We start from the raw sequence: 24321 nt of genomic DNA on the forward strand, positions 1-24321 counted from the left end.
TCGTCATTAAGTACTAGGCCTTTGCGGAAGTAGGCATCCGCCGGCACACATTACCATTTTAGAGTTATCCACAACAACTTTGTTTACCTCGCCCCTATTGTGTCCCCACCTCCCCCCTATTGTCAATTCCCCCCCCCCCACCCCACAAACCTCCCGTTCAGGAAGCTTTCAGTGATCAAATTTCATTGAATGGCTCTGCAGCTCGCAACAGAAATAAAAAAACAATGCCTATGAATGTTTTTTGTCTTGGTTTTTAATGAAAGAGAGACGCACGAAACTTTGAAGTAATGAAAATCAAAGGGCTCTTGCTTGGAGCCAGCTCATTCATGTTATGGCTTAGGTTTGAATTGATTTCTTGGACTTGCTGAATATAGGTGCAGATGAATTCGGTTTATGTGAACTTTCAAGACTTTTGGAATAAATTTTCTTTTATTTTTGGGCAGTTGTGTGATAAGAAAACTTGTGCATTGGTAGTGATGGGGATCGGAAAAAAGTTTGTGTGGGCTGGAGGTGGGATGGGCAGAGGTCATTAGGCAGACTACGCCCTCAGTTGGCTGCAATATATCTCATAACGCTGACTGCCGCAATAATTATCTATTAAATATTCCTTGCCCGTTTCTTGATCTCTTTTGTTTTAAACAAAGCGGCCATTGCATTTGATTTTTAACAAAGCGGCCACAATCGTTCCTAATAGAATTTCAAGTCTTCATCTAATCTGATTTTCACATATTAATATTTGCGTAGTCACCAAACCAACGAGAGATAAAACCACCAAAAAAGTTAACAAATGGCCAGTCACGAGGGCAACGCTTCGCTTTTCCCTATGATTCTCCGGTTTCTCATGAAAACCAATGACAATATAAGACACTAAGGGGAAATCAGTATGTGTACACTTCTGAACGTTGAAAATATATCAAGTCGAAAGAAAAGTTCTGGTCTTGGTTCGCATTTTTGTCAGAAAAATGAACACATATCCGTTAAAAAGATGAATTTCTCGAATATTGCGCAGGTTAAATATTCAATAGTGGCATCCATTTACATCCACATCTACTTTTAGTAAGTTGGTAAATTCTGTAAAGACATCACGCCAACCAACTCGCGCGGAAAATGAGAATACTAAACGAGGCTTGAAAAAAATTAAGAACGATTGTGATCAAGAGACAGGCAAGGAATATTCCACAATAGTGCAAATAATCGCGAAAGATGATCGCGGAAAAGCACTTGCGTGACGCTCGGTAAGTTGTAAGATGCCATGTTATCACGTATCAGACGAAAAAACAGTACAAATTCTCAGTCTGCATTTTGTACCCGGTCTGCGGTCCGTAGTCTGCATTTTGCACAGAGTACGAAGTCATCCAAGCGCTTGTTACGGCTGAAATAACTCCATATTTCTCTTTGAAATATACTAATTTTTCATTGGAAAATATTCGAACTTCATTTACAATCCTCAAGCGCTTCTAAAAAGTGAAAAAAATGCCAACGTTGTCCGTTTCGCTGGCCTTGTACACAGAGTGCGAAGAGATCCAAGCGTGACACTAAGAAAATTTTCACCAGACACTACCGGACACGGTCTTTAAATAACTAGACGTCCGGCAGTCTGATATTTTTCCATATTTCTCTTTGGAAAATACCAGTTTTTATTGGAAGTATTTTGTCTTCATTTAGAATCCTCAAGCGCTTCTAAAAAGTGAAAGGCGTTGCATCAAGGTTGAAAATGGGCCTTTAACTTGTAACTGTAGGATAAAAAGAGGCTCCGAAAACAACAGTGAAATAAACAAATTCTCCCAGAGTACCATTCTTTTTTATTACGATTGATTAAGTATGCATCATTGCAACAAGATTTCTTTTCCAGATTGCAGGAAAATGCGTTTCTGGGAGACTTATCTTTTAAAAAATTTCCCGGGGGAGCATGCCCCCGGACCCCCCTAGAGGTTCGGGCCTTCGGCCCTCAATTTTCTAGGAAACCTGCCTACTTTAAAGGCAGTGCCCTTTTACTTCAAATTTGTTTAATTTAGCGTCTTGTTGACTATGATTGCCTCAGCAATACATATAGCACCCGCATCACTAATAAGATTCCCAGACAAATACAAATTGGTTAGCGTCTTGTTCACTTTGATTGCCTCAGCAATACGTGTAGCACCCCAATCACTAATAAAATTGTAAGACAAATCCAAATTGGTTAGCGTCTTGTTCACTTTGATTGCCTTACATGTAGCACCCACAGCACTAATAAAATTGTAAGACAAATCCAAATTGGTTAGCGTCTTGTTCACTTTGATTGCCTCAGCAATACATGTAGCACCCCCATCACCAATACGATTCCTAGACAAATCCAAATTGGTTAGCGTCTTGTTCACTTTGATTGCCTCAGCAATACATGTAGCACCCTCAGCACTAATACGATTCCTAGACAAATCCAAATTGGTTAGCGTCTTGTTCACTTTGATTGCCTCAGCAATACATGTAGCACCCCCATCACCAATACCATTTCTTCGCAAATCCAAATTGGTTAGCGTCTTGTTCACTTTGATTGCCTCAGCAATACATGTAGCACCCGCAGCACTAATACCATTGTAAGACAAATTTAAATTGGTCAGATTCAAACCAGTTCCAAACGACTTCGATAAATGCGAGTGAAAATCACTTTTTTCTCTTTTGCATTCGTTGATGGCCTCCAATACAATTTTTGCACCACGGCCTTCATTTTTGTTGACTTCATTTGTTAAACTCTTTACAAGAGCCACAACCTGTTCATCGCATTTCATGGCCAAAATTCCACACGAAAACAAAAGTATTTGTTTAAGTTCAATGAAATACCTTGCGGAAACTAGTTCTTCAGGTTTCATTTCCTTGCTTTGAATCTGAGAAGAAATGAAGAATGCTGCAAAGAATTCTTGAAAACTTTTATGTAAGAAGGCATAGTGCAGTGTTTGTCTCAGTTTGCTGCCACCAGGCTGCACTGACAGAAATCCAAATTCAGTCAGGTCTTTTGCATGGTTTCTCAATTCACTTTCATTAAAATCCAGCTTATCGTCAAGTAAACCATTCAACGCTACCTTTCCAAGGTGATTCAATTGCGGTTTGTAATGGTTTGTCAGGTCTTCGCTCGTTTCTAGTAGTCCCTTCTTTTTTCTATATCTTCTCAAAACACATTCAACCATATCCAAGTACAGTTGAGCTCTGCTTTCGGGGAATGTGCCCTCAAACTCTTCGCATAAAAGGCAAAGAAGTGCTGTGTTTAGAGGATTGGCCGCTATTTCTCTCAGGTTTTTATCTCGCGACATCCGTTGCAAGAGCTTGGTGGCTAAATACGTCCTTTCTTTAAAGTACTTGGTGACAAATCCTTTCACATGCTCTTCAGTAAATCCTTCGATCTGAAGCAGCACGTCACAACATTTTCTCACCTCTTTTCCAGCTTCGTGTCTTGCTGTTGCAACTATGTGGCATTCGGGGAGCACTCTTCCTTCAATTAATTCGGAAAACATCGACAATTTACTGGACGGTAACTCATCCAATCCATCCAAGATCAATAAAATGCTGGACTGATTTTCACGAATAAAATGAAAGAATTGTTGTTTGACTTCTTCATCGATGTCTCGGGGCAGAAGCTGATCATGAATAGCTTCCCAAACGTCAGAATGGATATCTCGACATTTCAGTAACAATACCACTTTAAATGCTGTTGAGCCGCAGCCCCGAGGTTCTTGCTGTTTTGTGGCCCAGTCGTAGGCGTACTTTTTACAATAGGTGGTTTTTCCCATACCAGGTTCTCCTTCAATCAACACTGTTCTCGGCGCTGAACACTCTTCATACGGGTCTAGTATTGACGACATGTCAACAAATACGTCAGTGATTACTCCTCTCGTTTTCTTTCTTCTGACCACTTTGAGCCTTGTAAAAATATTGCCAAGAAAAAACTGAAACTCTTCACACCATGGAAATAGTGAGAGCCATCCCTCGCGAGTCTTGTACAGCTGGCGAATTCCATTGATAAGCTCAGTTGGATCAAAAATACCTAGCAATAGCAAAATAAGTAAGAAATCTAATGAATGCAGCATTGAAAATTGTGGTGCCTCTCTGGTATTCGGCACTGGATTTAAATAAGTGAATGAGTACGATACCGTTGCCAAAGAAATTACTTGGACGATGCAAAAAGCTTTTAGTGTATGATTCATGCTTACTGATTAAAAGCCATTTAGATTATGAATTCAGGTAAACCTACTCTGTTTGTTCGGCTGACAGTGAAACTCTGTCGTAAAATAAATTACTCGGGAGATAAATATTCATATCATTGGAGCCGTAGTCTGAGAAAGGCTTTTTCGGGATTTACCGAGACTACGAACAAATAAATGGAAACCAAACAACGCCTTTGTGCCTTCTTTGTCACGCGGTTTCATCAAAAGTGCTGCAGAAAACCGGGGGCTCGCCTGCGATGAAGTGGGAGGTTTTTCCTACAGTCTTTTCCTTAGGAACCTATTTTACTCAAGACGATCCTCATTCAACTATTTTCCCATGTAGAATTGAATACTCCACAATATGAGCGTAGGAAGGGTTTAGTTATTTTATTCAGAAATATGCGGATTACATCTAATGCTACTAGGAATTCGGCACTGAATTTAAATTAGCGAACGAGTACGACACCACTGCCAAAGAAATTACTTGGACGATGAAAAAGGTATCAATGTATGATTCATGTCAATTTACTGACCAAAAGCTATTTGGCTTGTAAATGCAGTGGAACCTGCTCTGTTAATTTCTAACATCGAGCCAATGTTAATGCCAATGTTTTCGTTAAAACTGTACTTCGTTTTATTTCGTTCTCCACTCTAATCAAAATATAAAGTTTTCCAGGCTAATTACGGGTGAAAGTTTGAACAATTGGAGGAAATGAAAGCACACCGTAGAGATTACTCCAGAGATTGTCTAAATTGAAAAACTGAATCTCTTTAACATAGGATGATCTCTCCCTCTCTCACATACAGGCCATGTTGACTACGGCGAAATTTGCGGTTCAGTTCGCTGTCCATCTTTACCATTTCGCCTATCATTTTCTCAACAGACCCTTTCGTGGAATAACATTGGAAATTTTAGTCCGAGTGAGAGTCACTTTATTCATTAAAAGTTAACTAAATAGATCCTTTTCCCTTCCTCTGTTGTTGTTGTTTTTAAATTTTATACAATATTCGAAAAGAACTTATGGCTCGGCTACAGCGGTTTCTGATAGTGAAACTCGGGAGATAAATATTTATATCATTAGAGTCGATAGTCTGAGTAAGATTTTTGTCGGTAAAAAAGACCATTGTAGGAACTAATTAAAAAAAAAAAACAAAGAACGCTTTTCCGCCCTCGTTTTCACGTCGTTTAATCATAGAAAAAGGAGAACGCTGGAACAAACCAGAGGTCCGGCTGCAATGCATTGTGAAGTTTCGTTCTTATTTTTTCGCTCGGGAAAATTAAAATAACCACATACGCCTTCTCCTGCCCCTTTTTACTAACACAGCCCTCATTCAGAAATTTTTTCCATGTAAAATGGAATACTCTACAAAAAATTTGAGTGGAGGAAGGATTGCATTAGTCTGTTCAAGAATATGCAAGTAAAATCTAACGAATTAGGAAGTTAGATTCATTATGTCCTTAACAAAAGTAATACTAAAATAAGGTAATAACCCTTCTCGGCCAAATGTGTATGAGTGCTGTCAGAAAGCTATCCAATCTGAGAGGTAACCTGAGATTCCGTGCCATCCCATTCATCCCACACATTACCTGGTATCTTCATTTAGATTTAACCTAGTAGCCAAGGCGTGCTCTTACAACAATACATTACCTGAAAAGTGTACTCAAGTTAACGGAATGGAATCCCTATTGATAGTTCAGTTTATCTGTGAGTAGCTATTTCTAGCAACCAACCTTCATCTGTGCTTTTCTCCACTGTGGTCGTCAGGCTACAAAGCGTCTCTTTAACCTCCTTCATTTCAATCTCTATCTTCTCAGTTGTGTCTCTGAGGTCACGCAGCGAATCTGCATTAGTAAGAAAGATAAGCGCAATTTCATAAGCACATTTACATCACAAATTCACATAAACGTGCAGATAAACAATGATACCTATGTCAATATCTACTCGATTCTGAACAGATCAAACTCAATAAGACGCTTAGAAATCACAAAAGTGCACTCCAGCAGTTGTACACGAGTACCCACGAACAGACAAAGATACTGCCGATGAAAACACAGTCTGGACATTTGGGTTTAATTCTTAATTTTTCACATGAGGTGAGCGACCTCATTTTTCGACCTTATGTGACCTCATGTAATGAATGTACTAGACCTACGGTATTTCTGTGAACATAAGCCTTTGTTTTATCATCTAGACTTAATCCCCTATCGTTATTGAAGCTGCCAAAGAAATATTTATTTTTTGGTGAATATTTTTGTCCGACATACTTTTCCTATGTCGAAAAGTAGCATCAAAACAAAGACAGTTTTAACAATGACTGATATGACACAATCTACTGAGCTTCAAGCTTTTAAAAGACCAAAGGATGGTTATAAAACTACTGTAAAAATTTCCTTGTGTATTTGTGTTGTTCTATCTTGAGACGAACTCAAAGTCCGGCAATTTACTTGATAGCGACTATGAAATGTACATGGTGCGCCTACTTGTCGCCACCGTTAATTGGCGTAAATCACTACAATTTGTGCAAAGTCTAACATAACACTCTTACCTTGTTTATTTATGATTTTATTAGCTGCTTCGATGATCACGTTAATCATGCTCTACCACGTTCCAGTCAGATTTGAGTTTCAGTTTATTTATCTTCTCTAACTTATTATATCAGTGCGTGACAAGCGTGACAGAGAAATTCAAAGGACAAAAGGAGGGGAAACAAATTTGGGTGACTTGCCGCTGTTTGTTTGATGCATGCTGACATTAGCTCTTACGAAATTTACCTACAATCTGATTTATTTGTCTCAATCTACTAACATGTCAGGTTCCATAAAGGGTTAAAAAAAACAACAACAACAACAAAAAACAGAACCATAAACATATGTGCTGGTATTTATCACCTCCCTTTCCATTCCAATAGTTTCACCATCAAAATACAGTCACACATGTAGTACTGGATTAATCAATTTTTTTAGTTTAAAACAATTTGATTTGTTTCTTATTGGCCCAAGAACATGTATCAAATCACTTCAAATCACTTTGGCAGATGTCATTAGCCTCTGAATTCTCCATATTTTGGTGGTGTTACATAAACCAAGCTAACTATAGAAAACAGGCCAGTTCACGTGGCTCATGGAGTGAATTGTCATTCATCATTACATCACTCAATTTAACCACAAGTTTTTCCTCCCATCACCTTTAGACACTTACTGGTATGTAAACTCAAAATAAGGGTAACTTAATTTCCTCTTTGTCAACTATTACTGATTAAATCATGTTGATTTATAATTCATACAAAAATATGCTGAGGGAACTTAGATCTAAGTCAGACCTATCCTTGTAAAAAGACAAGATTGAGACAGGAAGCAATACCTGCATTAAAATGAGGCCAATCTTGGAATATGTTTGGATCATTCAAAATGTTGGCCACAACAGATGCTGCCATCACACAGGCAATTTCATTCCATTTCTTACTTGAAGAGAGCGTTTCATCTACAAAGTCTTTGATGCCTTTGACTACCACCCATTCTGTCTTAAAATCATGGGCTGCTGCATACACTCCTAAAAAACAAAACAAAACAAAAAAAACAGTCATGTCTGTTAACTTTATATTAAGCTTATTTTCTTATCATCCTTAAAATATTTGTTCAATAAAAGCTCACAAAGATTCACACTCTAGCTGTTTGTAAACATGCACATTGCAAAAAGACTTTAGTTAGTATAACTGAAAACTTTAACCCTTTAACTCCCTTTGATCTGATTGTTAATTCTCCCTTCTAGCTGCTACACATTTCCTTGTAAATTGGTAATGAGATTTGATGTTTGATCAAGGTAATATCTTGTACCTGATGAGTTTCAGTGTTCTCACCACCTGTTTGCTGGATAATGTATGGACATTACAGGGAGAAGTTACATGTTAATCACTTCTGGGAATTAAAGAGTTAATGTAAGTCATACAATTCTTTTGTCAGCTGTTAGTTAGGAGAATTTGGTTTTGGATCAACCAATAATCCCCTAATTGACTTTTTTTTCTTTACCCATTACTTGTCTGCTTGATAAAATATTGATACTGTAAGGAGAAATTCTATCTTGGTCACTCATGGGAGTTTCAGGTTTAACAGAGACTGTGATACTATTCCAAAATATTTAACAAAATACTTTCCACATTTTCAGATGACAAATTTAAAATAATTCATGACATCCTGATGAGCACATTCCACTTAATTATCCAGAAGAAGTCTCTGTCACCTTCACCCATCAAAAATCTTCCTAGCTCAGCCAAACATAAAATCACCATACATATACAATATATAATTCCTGCAAATTTGGCATGCTATATGGTATATGCTATTTCTTGTACCAGCCGAGACAATACCAGAGCAGTGTTTTTAAAAACACTTGCTACATGTGCAAAAATTCTTTACTTGTCAATTATTTGAATTATTATGATTCTCACCTCCACCTTCCATTTCAACTGCAATTGCTTCAGGATGTTTCCTAATCATATCTCTGTTTGCCTCTGAGATACTCAGAACCACTCCATCACAGTGCACTTTGGCATTATATTCATCAGCATTTTTTAAAGGTGCCTTCCACCCATCAGCCACATGTTTGATCAGGTTATCAATATCTCTGCTGGGGGGAGTTTTGTGTGCAGCTGTTATCAGCTTTGCTGAAACAACCACATCTCCTAACTTGACTTTTTCACTGTTCAAACCACTGCAGGCACCAACAGAAAAAATAGCCTTAGGTCTAAGTACCAATATGGCATCTTTTGAAACTGACAAAGAACCCCCAGGAACATCAGGACCTTTGGAGCACCTCATCAATGCAATTTTCATTTTCTTTCCTTGATCATCACCCATGCACCCAAAGTACACATAGCCAGTACTTTTGTGGTAACTCTTAAAGGGTTCCTTCAGGTAAGCAAAGCAGCTTAAGAACTCACAGTCCTCCACTGTTAATAAAAGAATATCAACTGGCAGTTCAACAATTTCCCAAGGATAACCAATTGTTGGAAGATCACTCGACTTTGGAAGTTTCACACTGAGTTTTGGTGGGCTGCTATTGCCAGTCTGGGCTGATGTATTCTCCCCTGGCATTGTTACTGTCTCTGAAAAAGAAGATTTCAGTTTTTTTTAATCATTTGTATGTGACAATTACTTAGCTTACCCAAATGGAAATCAAAAGATAAGAAAGATAAAGGAAAAAAAGCAAATTATGGAAACAGTTGACATATCAAGGGAATAAGTGAAAAAAAAAATCTGCAGGAAATTCATTTCATCTATCAATCTAGTATGACTAACATTATTGACTTATTAAACCTCAGTTTTAACAAAAAATTACACACACCTCTCTCCAAAGAATTTTGTTCAAAAATGTTAAAGAAATCCTCCATGTTCCCTTCCTTCCTGGCCTTTTTCACAATTTTGTCTTCATGCAATTTGTCTGTGATGCAGTCATCATCTTTCAACCACTCTCTCAGAAGCTCTTGGTAGTGTTCTTCAAGATCAGCATCCATATAATGGAGTGTAGGATCATCTATGACTTCCTCATAGCAGGTCCCTCCGACACGCAGAAAGGTGTCTTTGATGTTGTTCCAGTACAAACTAAAGGTTGGATCATCAACTGAAGCGTTAGCAGCATGACTGAAAACTCTGTCTCTGAAAAACTTGATGCGAGTGATGTCAGCTTCTGGAGAGGTGTCTGATCTTGGAGGAAGGTTATTACAGCCAGAGGCAGAGAGAGTCAGACCAAAGATATTCCTCAGAAGAAGTAGCAGTAAGGAGCTGTCAAAGTTCCCTGATGAAACTGATGATTTGACGACAGAATACAGTTTCTCCCACTGGGAGGTACTCAGGACTCTCTTCTTTCGAAGTGTTTGTAATTTGGCACGGTTTGTGGGATTTGTCAGAACTGCATAAAGGTTTTGTGGTGGACATACCTTGTCAAAGATCTCCCTTAGCACATGTGATCCAACTTGGACAAGAAGGCGACAGAGCTGAGCATAATTAGAGGTTCCTTTAGAAGAAGAATATGATGGAGTGACAGAAGCCATGAGGACTTGTCTTCTGTAAAGAAAAATACATACACAAAAGTCATTATTTGAAATTCCCTGTGCCAAAATGTCTTTCCACGTACTTAACATTAAATTTATTATCACCTGATAAATTTATAAAACAAGTGTGATGTGTCTTCCTTTTAAACCCTTCAACCCCTGAGAGTAATGTACAAATCTCAAGAAAATGCACTGTTCTTCTAAAGACTCATTAAATGTGTTTAGATTTTCCACACAAAAAAACATGCTACTGTTCATTTTAATTAGAATCTTTTTATCCATTAAAGATTATTTCTAATCCAAAAACTTCTCTTGAGAGATCAAACTAATCAAACAGCTTTCATTTGTCAAAATAACAAAAAGGTGTCCTCTCTGGCTCTGAGCCATATATACATGTCAATCAAATATTACCAGTTTTCAATGCTTTATTCTAAGCATTTTATGTTTTCTATGTACTGTTCTGTGAAGAAAAATAAATTATCATGGCCATGATGAAAACAAGTTTCCATTTTTCCCCACAAGGTCTGCCTCTAACATCCCACAAAATCCCATAACAATTTTGAAGTGCTGTGGGAGATCAGAGGTACTGTCATTGGTTAGAAAAGATGTCTACTCCCCCTTTGCATTTCATCAGGCTTCCCTGACAATTCACCAGTATCCTAAAGAGGGGAGAATTAACAATTAGATCTTGGGAGTTAAAGGTTAATTCTCTTTTCTGGTTGTGCTGATAACCAAAGCATTAATATCACACTTAGGTGTACATGTAACTGTGGTATGTGGAGTATCCCATATGGAGCATGCTCCTTACAATTCCATTTTATTGAGCATGCTCTAACTAATGTTTCTGCTGTCCTTTAGTTCTTGCTTTTTGAGAAACAGTACAGTTTTCTAGAGTGACACCGAGTTTTACATTGGAAGAGCCCTTAGGGTTACTGATAATGAGGTTGAAATCAAATTTCTTCACCAAGTTGTCAAAACATTTAACTGGCCTCTGAGGAGCAATATTGATATTGTCCACAAGAGAAGAGTCTACTGTAGCTCCACATATTGAGAGGCTTTTTAAATATCTTTGAAAAGAAAATGTTTGAAAATAGATGATCAAACTAACTGCAGATTGCAGTAGTTAAACTCTGCTTTAATTACGAAACTTGGATTATTCTGAACTTTTTGTAAGAGTACTATTCATTGACTGTTAATAAGCCAGTTGATACTATTTTGGAAAGTTACACTGCACTGAACTGTATGAATTGACAACTTTCTCTATAGTATCATCAGTGCAATGGCCTTTGAAAGTTGAAGTATTGCTTGTTGTAAGCTACATTTCTGAAACATTGCATGTTATATTTTAATTTGTTATCTTCAGATATTATAAAAGAGGGTACTCAGACTCTAAATATAATGTCCCCCAGTAAACTTAATTCACACTTAGACTCAAACTTTTTGAAAATTTATACTCCTCATGTCAGCATTGCATTGTTACTGCTAATGTACAGTTGTTGTTATGGTTATTGATATTAGTGTTTAGTTAAAAGCACTGAAAATTTGGATGTGATAAATTTGAACAAAATTGGTATGCATGTAGCATTTATTTCTCCCAAAAGAATTACCATTATAAAAGTCATGCAGTCATAATGTCCATAATATAATGTCCACAATGTAATGTCTGTAATGTCATGTCTGTAACATAAAGTACGCTTTTTTTCCCTTGTGTTTTCCACGGTTTTGGTAATTTACAACACTCAAGTTTAGGCCCCTAAAAAGTAAAAAAAGGAGCCAAGCCGACAAAAAACTGATTTTTAATTTCAGAGAAAACAAAAAAAAAGACTTTTTGATATGGACATAACAAAATAATGTTACTAGCTCTCATTTACGAAGTACATCCATTTTGCAAAATATCCTATCCACAGGTTCTTCTTTGTCTTGAGTTTTGTTAGTTTCAAATTTCCTCTGGTGAGATTTAAGGAATACATGTTACTCAAATTATTTTAAATCTTTCAGTGTGCCAGCTATTTTCACGCACTTTTCATTGGACGAAAATAAACAGCCTCTCTTAGCCATTTCCCACAAAGTCAACTTTCAGATTACTATTTTTTAAACAATTTAGGGTCTCCTTATTCCAAAAATCCATGATTGGGCTGGATATGAAAAAATTTTTAAATTTCACCATTTAAGCAGTTGTAAAATGATGTGGGCCATGATGGTTTTCATTATTTTTATCATCCCCTACAAGTCACTCTGGTCATCTGATGAGATGTACTTTTACAGAAACTGAACAAATTGGCTGTTAATAGCTATATGTAATGGCAATTTATGAATATCTTGAACATGTTGAATTGTTTACACAATCGTCACAGTTTTTCCAGCACTGAGTAAAATTTGTGCTTCAACATGCTACAAACATCATCAAAAGTAACCTCCACATGAAAAAAGTAATTAAAGTGTCTGCTTTAAATCCCAATGCAACTCATTCGCAGCCACATGTTCCAACTTTGTTTTTGCTAATCAGGAAGTTGATAATTATAACCACAAATATTTTTAAGTAGAAGCATGTTGTGAGCTTGCTATTGCCCTTCTCCCAAAAATCATATGGAGGGTCACAAATACAGAACCTTGCATTAGAGCGAGCAGTTGCATCCTATATTGGTCATTACACCTGTAACGACCAAAGCAACTTTTTAATCATTAGATGCATTTCAGCTGCCAGGTGCAACATAATAAGAAATGGTGTCAAACACTAGTGAAGGATGACAACATTCAATTTATACTCCTGAGCATGAATTCAAAGGATTGAACCACTGGGTAAAGATTGATGCAAATTTAATTAGTGACCCATCTTGCTACTTTAACATTATGTTTCATATTCAAAGCAAAATGATATTCATGAAAAAAAGAGAATAGCACATAACAACATAAACATTTTCATTCCCATGAGAGTAAGACAAAAAATCTTTACATATATGTATCATATTTAAAGAGGGAAAAATGAAAAAAAAACACATATACCTACCCTGTTAAGATTTCCTGCCTTCAAAAAATCACAATTTGAGCAGTCAGAAAATGATGGACATGTAATAATTTCTGGAAAAGAAAAACATAAAATAAATATTAATCAAATGTGAGAGATATTGACCGTCACAAAAATTTCATTTAAGGTGCTATATTTATTCCTTTAACTCCCATGAGTGACCAAGACCAAATTTCTCCTTACAATATAAATACATTATCAACCAAATAAGTGAAAAGAATTAAGAAAAATATTAATTCAGGGATAATTAGTTGATCCAATACTAAATTCTCTGAACTAACATTACAAGTATTGTATAACTGACAGTAAGGAGAATAACAAATTGGATCTGGGAGTTAAAGGGTTAAGGCAGTAATTATTGCTATTGAAAAGTGTAATGAACTGAAGAAGCTCTAGGACAATCTGAAAGACATAGACGACATAAGGCTGTTTCACTCGATCATGCTGAAAAGGGGTTGTTCGAAAATAATTGCAGCCAAGAGGAATCCCTCAATGGTAAAACCTTCAGATATTTCAATTCATTGATACTGCATGTGTTTGCTGTTTTTAGAACACAGCAGGTTGAACTGGGAACTGAGGAACTCTAATATGTAAATATGTCATTCAACAAATTGCCAAGCAAAACTTCAATAGTTTTTGGGAAACTTAGCTTTGAATTGGCTGTTGCATAATTTAATATCTGCAGACTATTCAGTGGTTCCTGTTACTACTAAAGTAAAGCTATATGCTGAGGTACAAAGAAAGATTGCTTTGGGATTAGAGTTCAAATGCTCAATAGCCCCTTCAATGCACACTGAACCTCATTCGCCATTTTCTTTCCATCCCACCCTCCTCAGTGGTTATTTGTTATGGAAATATTCCCTATCTTTTGGGTTTTCTGTATATGAAAGCCTCTCTGTTAATATTATGTTTTAGCACTATTAGATATATCAGCTTACATGCATCAAATAAGAGTCACATTTTGTGGAAAATAAGTTAATCACATAAAGACTGCATGATTTGTCCCAAACATTACTTGTGGTCAAATGTCCTATGGTTTATCAGATTGAATTGAAAGGCACAATAATTTTGTTGAAAAAATATCATCGATAAATAACGCCTAACTCGAGTTCTCGGAAAACATCTCATTGAATTAGAGAAGGCAAGTCGTTCTCTAGCACTGGAAAATGAACTGTGAGTTAAGGCTTCCGCTTTCAGTTTCCTGTCGCCTTCGAAAATAGCAACTTCCGCCTAGACTGATACGTATTGCGTGTTCCAATCTTCACTAAAGCATTTCCCTGTCCCTTTAATCTAGATCAGAAACGACTGCTGGAAGTAAAACAGCTGTTCTGAGTCCAAAACAGACCCTTACTAAAGTATGAAATTCAAATTAAGTGACCTTTTAGTGCGCATCAATTCATAATTCATGAATCTACTTACCTCTCAGAATGGTGATTTAAACGAAATAATTACACCCGGGGTACGTGAAGAGGCTACGCAATCGTCCTGAAAAGAGAAAAAAAGTAGCTTATGTATCAAGTATATCTTCACTATACGCTTATTTTCAAAGGATTGTGTTAAAATTTTCGTAATCATACGCATTTACGCGAGTGGAATACCGTAAGTCAACAACGGGTTATTGAAGTTAAATTTAAAGTTACGGAGTGAATAACTTTACTATTTTGTCTGTACCTGCTCTTTCTTCGGGTCAACTCTTCTCACGGAAAGCAATGTGAGTTTAAAGCGATTTGTTTCCTTGTTTCCTGATCTTCCGTCGAGAGAACGAAGAAAGTCACAAAAGCTAGATATTCTAACAATCTCAGAGAAGGGAGTTGTTCATGACATGCGCAGATAACATTATTTGCAAATGAAACATAACACCTAAAAACGAGTAACACTATCACGCTATGAAACTAACTTTGCAATGCATTTCTCGGCCTCAGAAAGAAACATCGTTAAAAAAAAATTGCAACGGTATTCTGTAAAGGTTCACATGAACAATAAGCAACCTTTTTTTCTCCTAAAGCTGGAGACGAGTTTTGGTTAAAGTTGCTTCTACACAACAACGCGGGATTCACTTCCTACCACCTCTTACTACAGGTCACGCATCTTAACAAGACACGCACGGCAGATTTCAAATAGCATTTTATTGCCAAAACGACTGACGAGTGATGCGTTCGTCGTCTTATGTTTTAAAAATTTTTAAAGGCCGGAATCTGCCCCTTCCCTCCCTTCCTTTAAAACATGGCCAGAAACTCTTAACTTCGACCCTCGTAGTTGCCACTTAATCCCAATCAAAACCTCCCTCCTTCTGATTACTAATTGTTGGAGTCTGATCACCAAAGCTAAACTGTAAACCAAGCCTCTGATTCTGTTCCTTTGACGTCTCCATCATCGACCCGTCCAAAGACTGGCTAGGCGAGAAGGACTGACCTAGATGGACCTGATCAGAATATTGTACGCAATCAACACATGGACAGAGAGTCGGATTGCCCTGCAGGGATTAAAGAAAGGAACTCTGCGACTGATTTTAAATTACAGGATGAATGCTCTCAAATATATTTTTAAGCTGACGCCTACAAAGGAAAAGTATAAAGTTTTCAAAATAAATACTTCATAAAGCTCTACTAAAGAATTATTGACCTTATTCCTATAACTTGCAATTTATATGTGCAAGCTCAAATAGTGAAGATAAAATCTTAATTGAACCCTGAGTCAAACACTCAGAAATACTAGCTTCATGTGGTAAGGTGCCGCTCATTATTTATCGCCTATGGGGGGGCTGGAGGATTTTGGTTGTGTCACGACTTAATTCACCTGCTTCCCCCATAATATACTTATGATTCCTTATTGACAGTCAATTGGCGGTCAGTTTTCTATAGTCCCCCTTAAAACTCTGATAGCGACAACTGATCGGCCTTCGTTCATTGAAAACCATGTAAATCCCATCCCCCATCCCCCTCCCCCCTCAAAAAAAAAAAAAAAAAAAAAAAAAAGAAGGAAGATGAATCGTCCCTCCCCCTGTGATAAATAAAGTGTCTGGTCTCTAAAACTCTTCACATAACTAAATTTTGGTAGTCTGGTGCTTATTTATTCCAAATTGAACTCGAATCATGTGATTACATCTACAAATTCAATTTGGTTAGCGTCTAGTTGACTTTGATTGCCTCAGCAATAGATGTAGCGCCGGCTTCACTTATACCATTGTCAGACAAATCCAAATTGGTTTAGCGTCTCGTTGACTTTGATGGCCTCAGCAATAGATGTAGCACCAGCACCACCAATACCATTGTAATACAAATTCAAATTGGTCAGATTCAAACAAGTTCCAAAAGACTTTGCTAACCGTGAGTGAAAATCACTCAGTGTCTTTTACATTCGTTAATGGCCTCTAATACAACTTTTCAACCACTGCCTTCATTTTCGTTCATTTGCTAAACTCTTTACGAGAGCCACGACTTGTTCATCGCATTTCATGGCTAAAATTCCGCACGAAAACAAAAGTACCTCTTCAAGTTTAACAAAGTACCTTGGATCGGAAACTAGTTCGTCAGGTCTAATTTCCTTGCTTTGAATCTGAGCACTAATGAAGAATACTGCAAAGAATTCTTGAAAAAATTTACGCAAGAAATCCAAATTCAGTCAACTCTTTTGCATGGTTTCCCAACTGAGTTTCATTAAAATCCAATTAGTCGTTAAGTAAACCATTAAACGCTACCAACCCGAGGCGATTCAATTGCGGTTTGTAAAGATCTGTCCGGTCTTCCCTTCTTTTTTCTATATCTTCTCAAGACACTTTCAACCATATCCAAGTACAGTTGAGCTAAAGCGTGCCTTTCCTTAAAGTACCTGGTGACAAATCCTCTCACATGGTGTTTAGTAAATCCTTAGATTTGAAGCAGCGCGTCACAGCATTTTCTCACCTCTTTTACAGCTTCGTGTCAAGCTGTTGCAACTATGTGGCATCTGGGGAGTAATCTTCCATCAATTAATTCGGAAAAATCGACAATTTACTGAATGGTAACCCATCCAATCCATCCAATATCAATAAAATGATACTGTTGTTTGACTTCTTCATCGATGTCTCGGGGCAGAAGCTGCTCATCAATGACTTCCCAAACATCAGAATGGATGTCTGGACATTTAAGCAACAATACTGCTTTGAATGCTGTGGAGCCGTAGCCCTGAGGTTCTTGCCTTTTGGTGGCCTAGTCGTAGGCGTACTTTTTACAGTAGGTGGTTTTTCTCATACCAGGTTCTCCTGCAATCAACGCTGTTCTCGTCGCTGAACACTCTTCATACGGGTCTAGTATTGACGACATGTCAACAAATACGTCAGTGATTTCTCCTCTCGTTTTCTTTCTTCTGACCACTTTGAGCCTTGTAAAAATATTGCCAAGAAAAAACTGAAACTCTTCTCACCATGGAGACGGTGAGAGCCATCCCTCGCGAGTCTTGTACAGCTGGCGAATTCCATTGATAAGCTCAGTCGGATCAAAAATACCTAGCAGTAGTAAAATGAGTAAGAAATCTAATGAATGCAGCATTACGAGTAAGAATCACATATCAGTAATCATATGCTTGCAATATGCAGGAAGTTTACCTCCATGGACATAGTTGATCGAGCTGGCTTGCCACAGGTCTACTGTATGTAAGTGTTAGAGTGTCTGAAGTAATGAACGGAAGGTGGTAGGTTTGAGTCCCAACAGAATAAAAGTCGTACGCACTCACTTACCATTTCTAGTGTTCTTAATGGTTCTCTCAATTTCGGTTATATGAAAATGATTTATCTAAGTGTCGCTCAGCTAAATCTATTTTTGGCTGGAAGCAATTACTTCTTTTTATACATTGGAAATTAACCAAAGCAAATGCTGGTCAACGTCATATTGGTAACAAAAAGTGAAAGTCAAAAAGTTTAATGTAACTTGATTAAATGGGACTTAAATTTTAAGTTTAACTTACAGCACTAGCCTCAGGTCAACGCTTTATGGTCAAGAAAAGGTATAACGTTGTCACAACAGAAAGAACAACCGGTTACCTTAAAAATTCCATTGTAGGAATTACAGAATTTGTGTCGAAATATCTACGCTTTAACAGGATCTTTCATTACAAAAACTCAACTTCGACTGCGGGTCTGTTTAAGCAACCATAATACTGGCTTCTCCGTTCGCTACCACGCAGCAAAACATTTGAACATTAGGGTATAACGTTTTACTGATTTAACCAAATGTTTGTCTCAGTGGGAATATAACTCTTAACTCGTACACTCAAAGCGTGAAATTGAGGTCAGGATATTGAAACGAAAGCTATCCGCGATCGCAAGCTTTACTCTGTTCCAGTTAAACAAAACACTAAATCAACCTGTTCACAAAATTTTTCGCTTGCCTATAAGTTGGAACTCAAAGACGCCTGATTGCTTGTCTAGTAAGTATTGTATGTCGTACCCTTAAACGTTTCTTCGATCGTAGATTAATGTATTTTGTGTACAGCTGAATAAACTGCTTGCGTTGAATTTTCATTCAGCTTCGGACGTAGCTTAACTGTTGCCTATGTGATTCAAGTTTTGCCGTTTTGACGATCAGATATGATATTGACTTCAGGTGGCTTTAATTTGAAGAAAAATTGAGAGGTAAAACGGATTACCAAAAAGTGAAAAAATTTAATAACTCATTGATTCCATTCGCTCTTGTTTCTGACTTTAATTGAAATTTTGATGTCTGGAATAGCCAAAGAAGTGTCGGGAATTTCCCAGGTATATTTCAGAGCCAGGCGAAATGAATTGATAACGGTTATTAATTGAGTCAGTTCATCCCTGGTAGAGGAAGTGGCGCTGATACAGTCGTTGATGTAGCGACCGTAGAGTTCAGGTTTGGGGCCGTTGTATTGACTGAAAAATTGATGTTCGATAAAACCTACGAAACAATTGGCGTAGGTGGGTCCCATTTTGCTTTATTAAAAGCAATTAACTTTTCTACCCCGCATTTTTTACCCCATGGCTCAGGTGTCATCTTTCCTTGAATGTTTTCTTCAATACACCCATTTCATTTCCATAACGATAAAGCAAAAAGACCAGATTGTCTATTAAGAAGCTTTTAACAAATCATATTTTATTCCAGCGTCAATCTGAACTACATATTAACCTAACAATTTTTTTCTGCTTCGTGAAGCCTCTGAGTTTGGGTTCGATCAAATTCTTGATCCACATATTTTTTTAAACACGTGGAATTCAACGTCTCCCTTTTACTTTCTTTGGCTACACAGGTTTTCTGAAGGGGTCAATTTTTCAAATCCAATTGACAGAATGAACCGACAGGAATCTAGAGGTAACATTTCATCTGTACAAGCTCATTGGTCATGTCGTGCGGTAAATTATTCCATAGGTTCCTGTTTCTGACTTGTTGGATACGAGATTGGTATAGCCAGTTCATATCAGGCGCGGGCTCATGGAACAACTGTTAAATATAGTGCACATATTATAATAAGTATATAAAGTAATTGTACGAAAGACAAAGGTTCTTTGATTACGGCTTACGTCCATTTCTTAGGCAAGACCACTGAATTAAAAAAAATGCGGGGACTTCGATTCATTAACCGGTTCTAGGCGTTCATTTAGTAAAACAGAACGAAATAAATGAACTGTGCGATAGTACCAACAACACAGTACGCGACCCGACCCACCCCTGGCCCGTTTTTTTCACTCAGCTGCTATCATCGCATCATTTACCATGATTACACTTTGCATTTGCAGGAATTGTACGTGAAAAGTTAAGTGGTTTTTTCAAAGACAATACTCTGGACGCCAGTAATAGCAATGTACACTGTATGTCCCGTTACAAATCCATTTATTTCCTCTTTCACGACAAAGCACAGTTTACGTGACGATAACTACCAATAATTCCCAGAGCACTAACTATTGTTGACTGTTCAAAATTGTATGGTCAGCACCCGTTCTCATTATTTTTTTTTATCCTCTCCAGGCTACTCGAGAGAGCACTAATGATTTGATAAACATCTCCAGGGGTAAAACCTGTGCATTTTAATGAATAGGTGTTAAAATATTATCACACTTTCGCGACATGCTCCTGATTGTGGTGACAAATCCTAGGAGATAAAGTTATTTACCTGCATCAATCAGATCTTAAAATTTAGCTTCTTTTGGTCTTACCATTCCATGTATTTCACAATTTATCTACATTTCGTTTCCCGCAGAAAAGTTAGGAAAAAGTCATTTCCCTCTAGGCAAAAATCTTCAAAATTTTATAAACAATTTTCAGCAAATTCATCTCTCAAAGCTAAGACGATTGCACAAGTAATGTGCCAAGTATAATTTTTATTAGGATAGGGCTAATTTTTAATTAATAATACTTTCAGTGTAAAAGTATTTCGAGTTAGTATCGCAGGTAGATGCGGTCTTAGGGAAAGCAGTTTATGCGCCGGATAGCTTTCCTAAAACCAAGCGGGTTTTGCGGCAAAACAATTTTTTAGCAATTTACTAAAACTGCAGACAACTACGGCACACAGAACGAGATCTCATCAATCTAGTTAATTGGATATTTTCCGCACTATCCTGCCTTTCAGAATTGAGTCAGAAAATAAACTGAACTCCAACGCTTGTGTCGAGCATGCGTGTAAGTGCTAAACATGTTAAAGAGAAAATGAGAGTATACTTTATCGGTAAACTGATAAAAGCGTTACAGCGTTTAAGAATATAAAATCAATTGAGTTATAACGTTCCAGCCTAATTGCTTCACACAAAATGGCTTTTTCTACCAAGTAAGCGTGTGAGGAAAAGGTGATTCAGCCCTGAAACTTGTTGTGGCAAAGTCTTCAAACTGTTAGCCGGTCATATACCGCGGATTCTATCAAACGACACTATTAAATCCTTGACGTTTGCATACAACTGCTTGTCGTACGTTGTCATGCTGATCAGCTTCTGCAAAAAAGAATAATATAATAATCAGCATCATTAAAAAAGTGTTCCTCTTACGTTATAAGCGTTTGTCCTCACAAGTGGCCAGCTTTTCACACCAAAACAAATTCAAGAAAGTATTTTATGGTGACGTCTGCAACTCTTTGTGCGTCTCAATACAATTTTGCAATAATCCTACGATCTTTTAAATAACCATAATGAGTCATATGTCGTTGGGACATTCTAGTTCGCTTCCTCCTTGTTTTTCGTGGAGTGCTAGCTTCAGTGACATAACAAGAAGATGCAATCCCAACTTCGTAAAAATTACGCTATCTAAGGTAAACGCTATTAAGTTTAAAACCCTATTTAGCTGAGCCTAAGCCAGTCGGTCTAACGTGAAAAGAAACTTTCATGTTGATCAAAATTCTCACCTTGTGTAGGGTTTCCATGTCCTTAAGCTGATTTTTCAATTCAGTAAAAGTTGGTCTTGCATCTGGGTCATTCTTCCAGCATTTCATCATAATCTGATATCTGGTATTGTTCAAATGATCTTTTAGAGAACGCGAAGTGAACGTTTCCTTGTAGGGTAAGAGAGAACGAATTGAAAAAGCACTTACAATTCTTCATCGACGTGTTGTGGTTTAGGCATTTCTGCTATCCATTCGTGGGTAAGGTGAACCACCTGGAAGAACCATAAGACCATTGACATATAAATGTGACGAAAAAACGACTTTCACCGAAACACCACCCATGACATTTGATGTAGTTTGAAGCTCATTACGTTTGTCTAACTGAACACGTTACATTGCTTAATTGAACATGGTATATAGCAAAAAACATCTACAGGGTCTTATAAATCTCCATTCGATGTTACCTATGGTAAAAATCTCGTACAGCAAAACTACATAACTCCATCTGCAGAAAGACAAATCAAACAAATATATATTGGGTGACTGAAGACATTAACATTTTATACGACAACTAAAATATATGTATTCTTTTACAAAGTATAGAATTCATTTCCTGATTAAAACTGATAAAACTTCGAGAAAGATGTTTTTCGTCTTGTCACGATTGTGTGACGAAGGAAAAATTTTGAGTCCCCACGAGGAATTGAACCTCGGACCTTTGGATTCCGCGCTCCGATTCTCTCTCTTGTTTTTATTTACAAATATGACTCTATCGACATTGCTGATCCTTGCAGTATGCAGGACGCGTGCCATATGAACTAAGTAATAGATCTAACTCACAGTGGTATGAGCATCGGAGCGCGGAATCCGATGGTCTGAGGTTCGATTCCTCATGGGGAGCGAAGATATTTTCATTGTCCAACGCTCGTGAGAGGATGAAAAACATCTTTCTCTATTTCTTTACCGAGCCCAAAACGTACCCTCCCTCTTATTCTATTGGTAAAACTTGTTGGAAAATTGCTACGGGTAATAATCAGGTATACTTACACATCACTTTTGGTGGTATATTTACCATACATCAAGGCCTCATAAGCTGTCCACTTCACTGGAAGACGGCCCTAAAGATTTCAAATATCACTTTTTTGAAACAGCTAAAAAATTATAGGAGGCGACCGGTCAAAGACAGTGATATTTAAAATTATAATCGTATACGAATGGCTGTTTTCATTATGGTCCCATCCAAGGATTTTGTAATCGAAATCAGGAGTATATCGGCTCTACCACAACAATGATCGTGAAAGATCAGTAAACTGAACGATATGTAGTACCGTCCCCACCTCCACTCTTTCTTGATTACCTTAGTCTTTCGTTCATAAATATTTCCTGCTGCACATCTCTGGCCATTCCGAAGTCTGTCACTTTACAAGTTTCCTTTTGTCCAACCAACACATTACGGGCCGCAAGGTCTCGGTGAATGATCTAAGAACGCATTGATACGAGAGCAAAAATTAGCGATTCCAGAAGAAAAAGAACTGGAATGCAATGATTCAGATAGGAAAATAGAAATATCCAGCGACATAATATGGTGTGTGTATTTCTCTTTCTTCCAGATGGCAGAAAATTAAAATTACTATAATTACTGCTCCATGTTCCAAAGAGAAGTAAACTACTTTATTTCTGTAATACCTGGTTTTTTCATAGAAAGCTTATCTTAAGATTTTATTCGAAATAGGATTCTGTAATGTAGCAGTTTAGCAACCAAAGACGAATTTTTGAATTTCAAGTTTTAAGAGGCGATCTCTGTAAGAGCGGTCCAGGGCATTTCGCATCGGAAAAACGTTTTCCCTCGAACTTTGCCCAATAAACTATCTTTGGTAACAAGTAAATAAAACCACATTAGTTTCTGGAAATACCTCAACATAAAATTTTTAGAGCTCTCAAAAGTCAAAGCTCCAAAAGGCCCTTTTTTGACCTCTTGCGACATCGAAAATTTCAAAAGTTGAATAGCCCGGTCTTCGTATCACACCGCACGCAGCAAAAAATATTTTGTATACTTAAAGTGTGTGATATATAAGGTGTATAAAATGCATTTCAATTTTGATATTCGTTTATTCAGAGGCTCGTCATAATTTATTTAAAAACACTCGTTGGATAGCTTTCTGAAATTGGTTAAAAGTACTCTTTCTTTCTTGGTTGATATTGCTCAAGTCCAGACCAGACCATTAAAAACTCCGCTTGATTTCTGCTAATAAGATGTTTGGCTGCAGAAAAAATAAAAACATCTTGCACTTATTGATTTTCCTCGCCGAGGTGACTTCGAACTTCTAGCGATATTGCTAGCGTGACAGCCGATTATGCAAATTAGTTCATTGAGCAAACTCCGACCGTTTTACATGGGTAACTCAATAAATCTTAGATTTTAACCATTTTAAGTAGACAATATAGTAGAAAATATAGTGGAGAGAGCTTTAATACCACACCGATTAATACCTTAAACATTTTAAAAGGCCAAAATTTGACATATTTCATTATCTCGTGACGAAAGACGTCAACAACAACGTATCGAATATCATAATTTTGATTAGCGCTCGCAAACTCCTTTTCAAAAATTTGGCTTCTGTTATTTCATATTTGAGTTCTGATGGCTTACGCTATTCAAACCTGTATGAACATTTCAAAACCAAACTACAGGATTCTATTTAGTGTAACCGGCGATAGCAGCACGCACTGAAATACACCGTGACCACTGTCACATAATTCAATTGTGTAATTATC

The 24321-nt window shown here is 37.3% G+C and overlaps 2 protein-coding genes across 2 annotated transcripts in view; both read right to left on the reverse strand.

Annotated features, from left to right (window-relative positions):
- Nucleotides 1-24321, reverse strand: part of LOC131788457 (uncharacterized) — a 71404-nt gene that overhangs the window by 15403 nt on the left and 31680 nt on the right.
- Nucleotides 1804-15049, reverse strand: LOC131798806 (nucleotide-binding oligomerization domain-containing protein 2-like). Its single transcript, XM_066168045.1, has 8 exons — nt 14920-15049; nt 14668-14733; nt 13231-13301; nt 9518-10236; nt 8622-9278; nt 7538-7726; nt 5908-6018; nt 1804-4015 (listed from the first exon to the last, which is right to left on the reverse strand). Exons 4-8 carry the CDS (start codon nt 10221-10223, stop codon nt 2007-2009), a joined length of 3672 nt encoding a protein of 1223 aa, XP_066024142.1. The 5' UTR covers nt 10224-10236; nt 13231-13301; nt 14668-14733; nt 14920-15049; the 3' UTR covers nt 1804-2006.

Source organism: Pocillopora verrucosa, chromosome 6 (genome assembly GCF_036669915.1).
Source record: "Pocillopora verrucosa isolate sample1 chromosome 6, ASM3666991v2, whole genome shotgun sequence".
Lineage (NCBI taxonomy): Eukaryota > Metazoa > Cnidaria > Anthozoa > Scleractinia > Pocilloporidae > Pocillopora > Pocillopora verrucosa.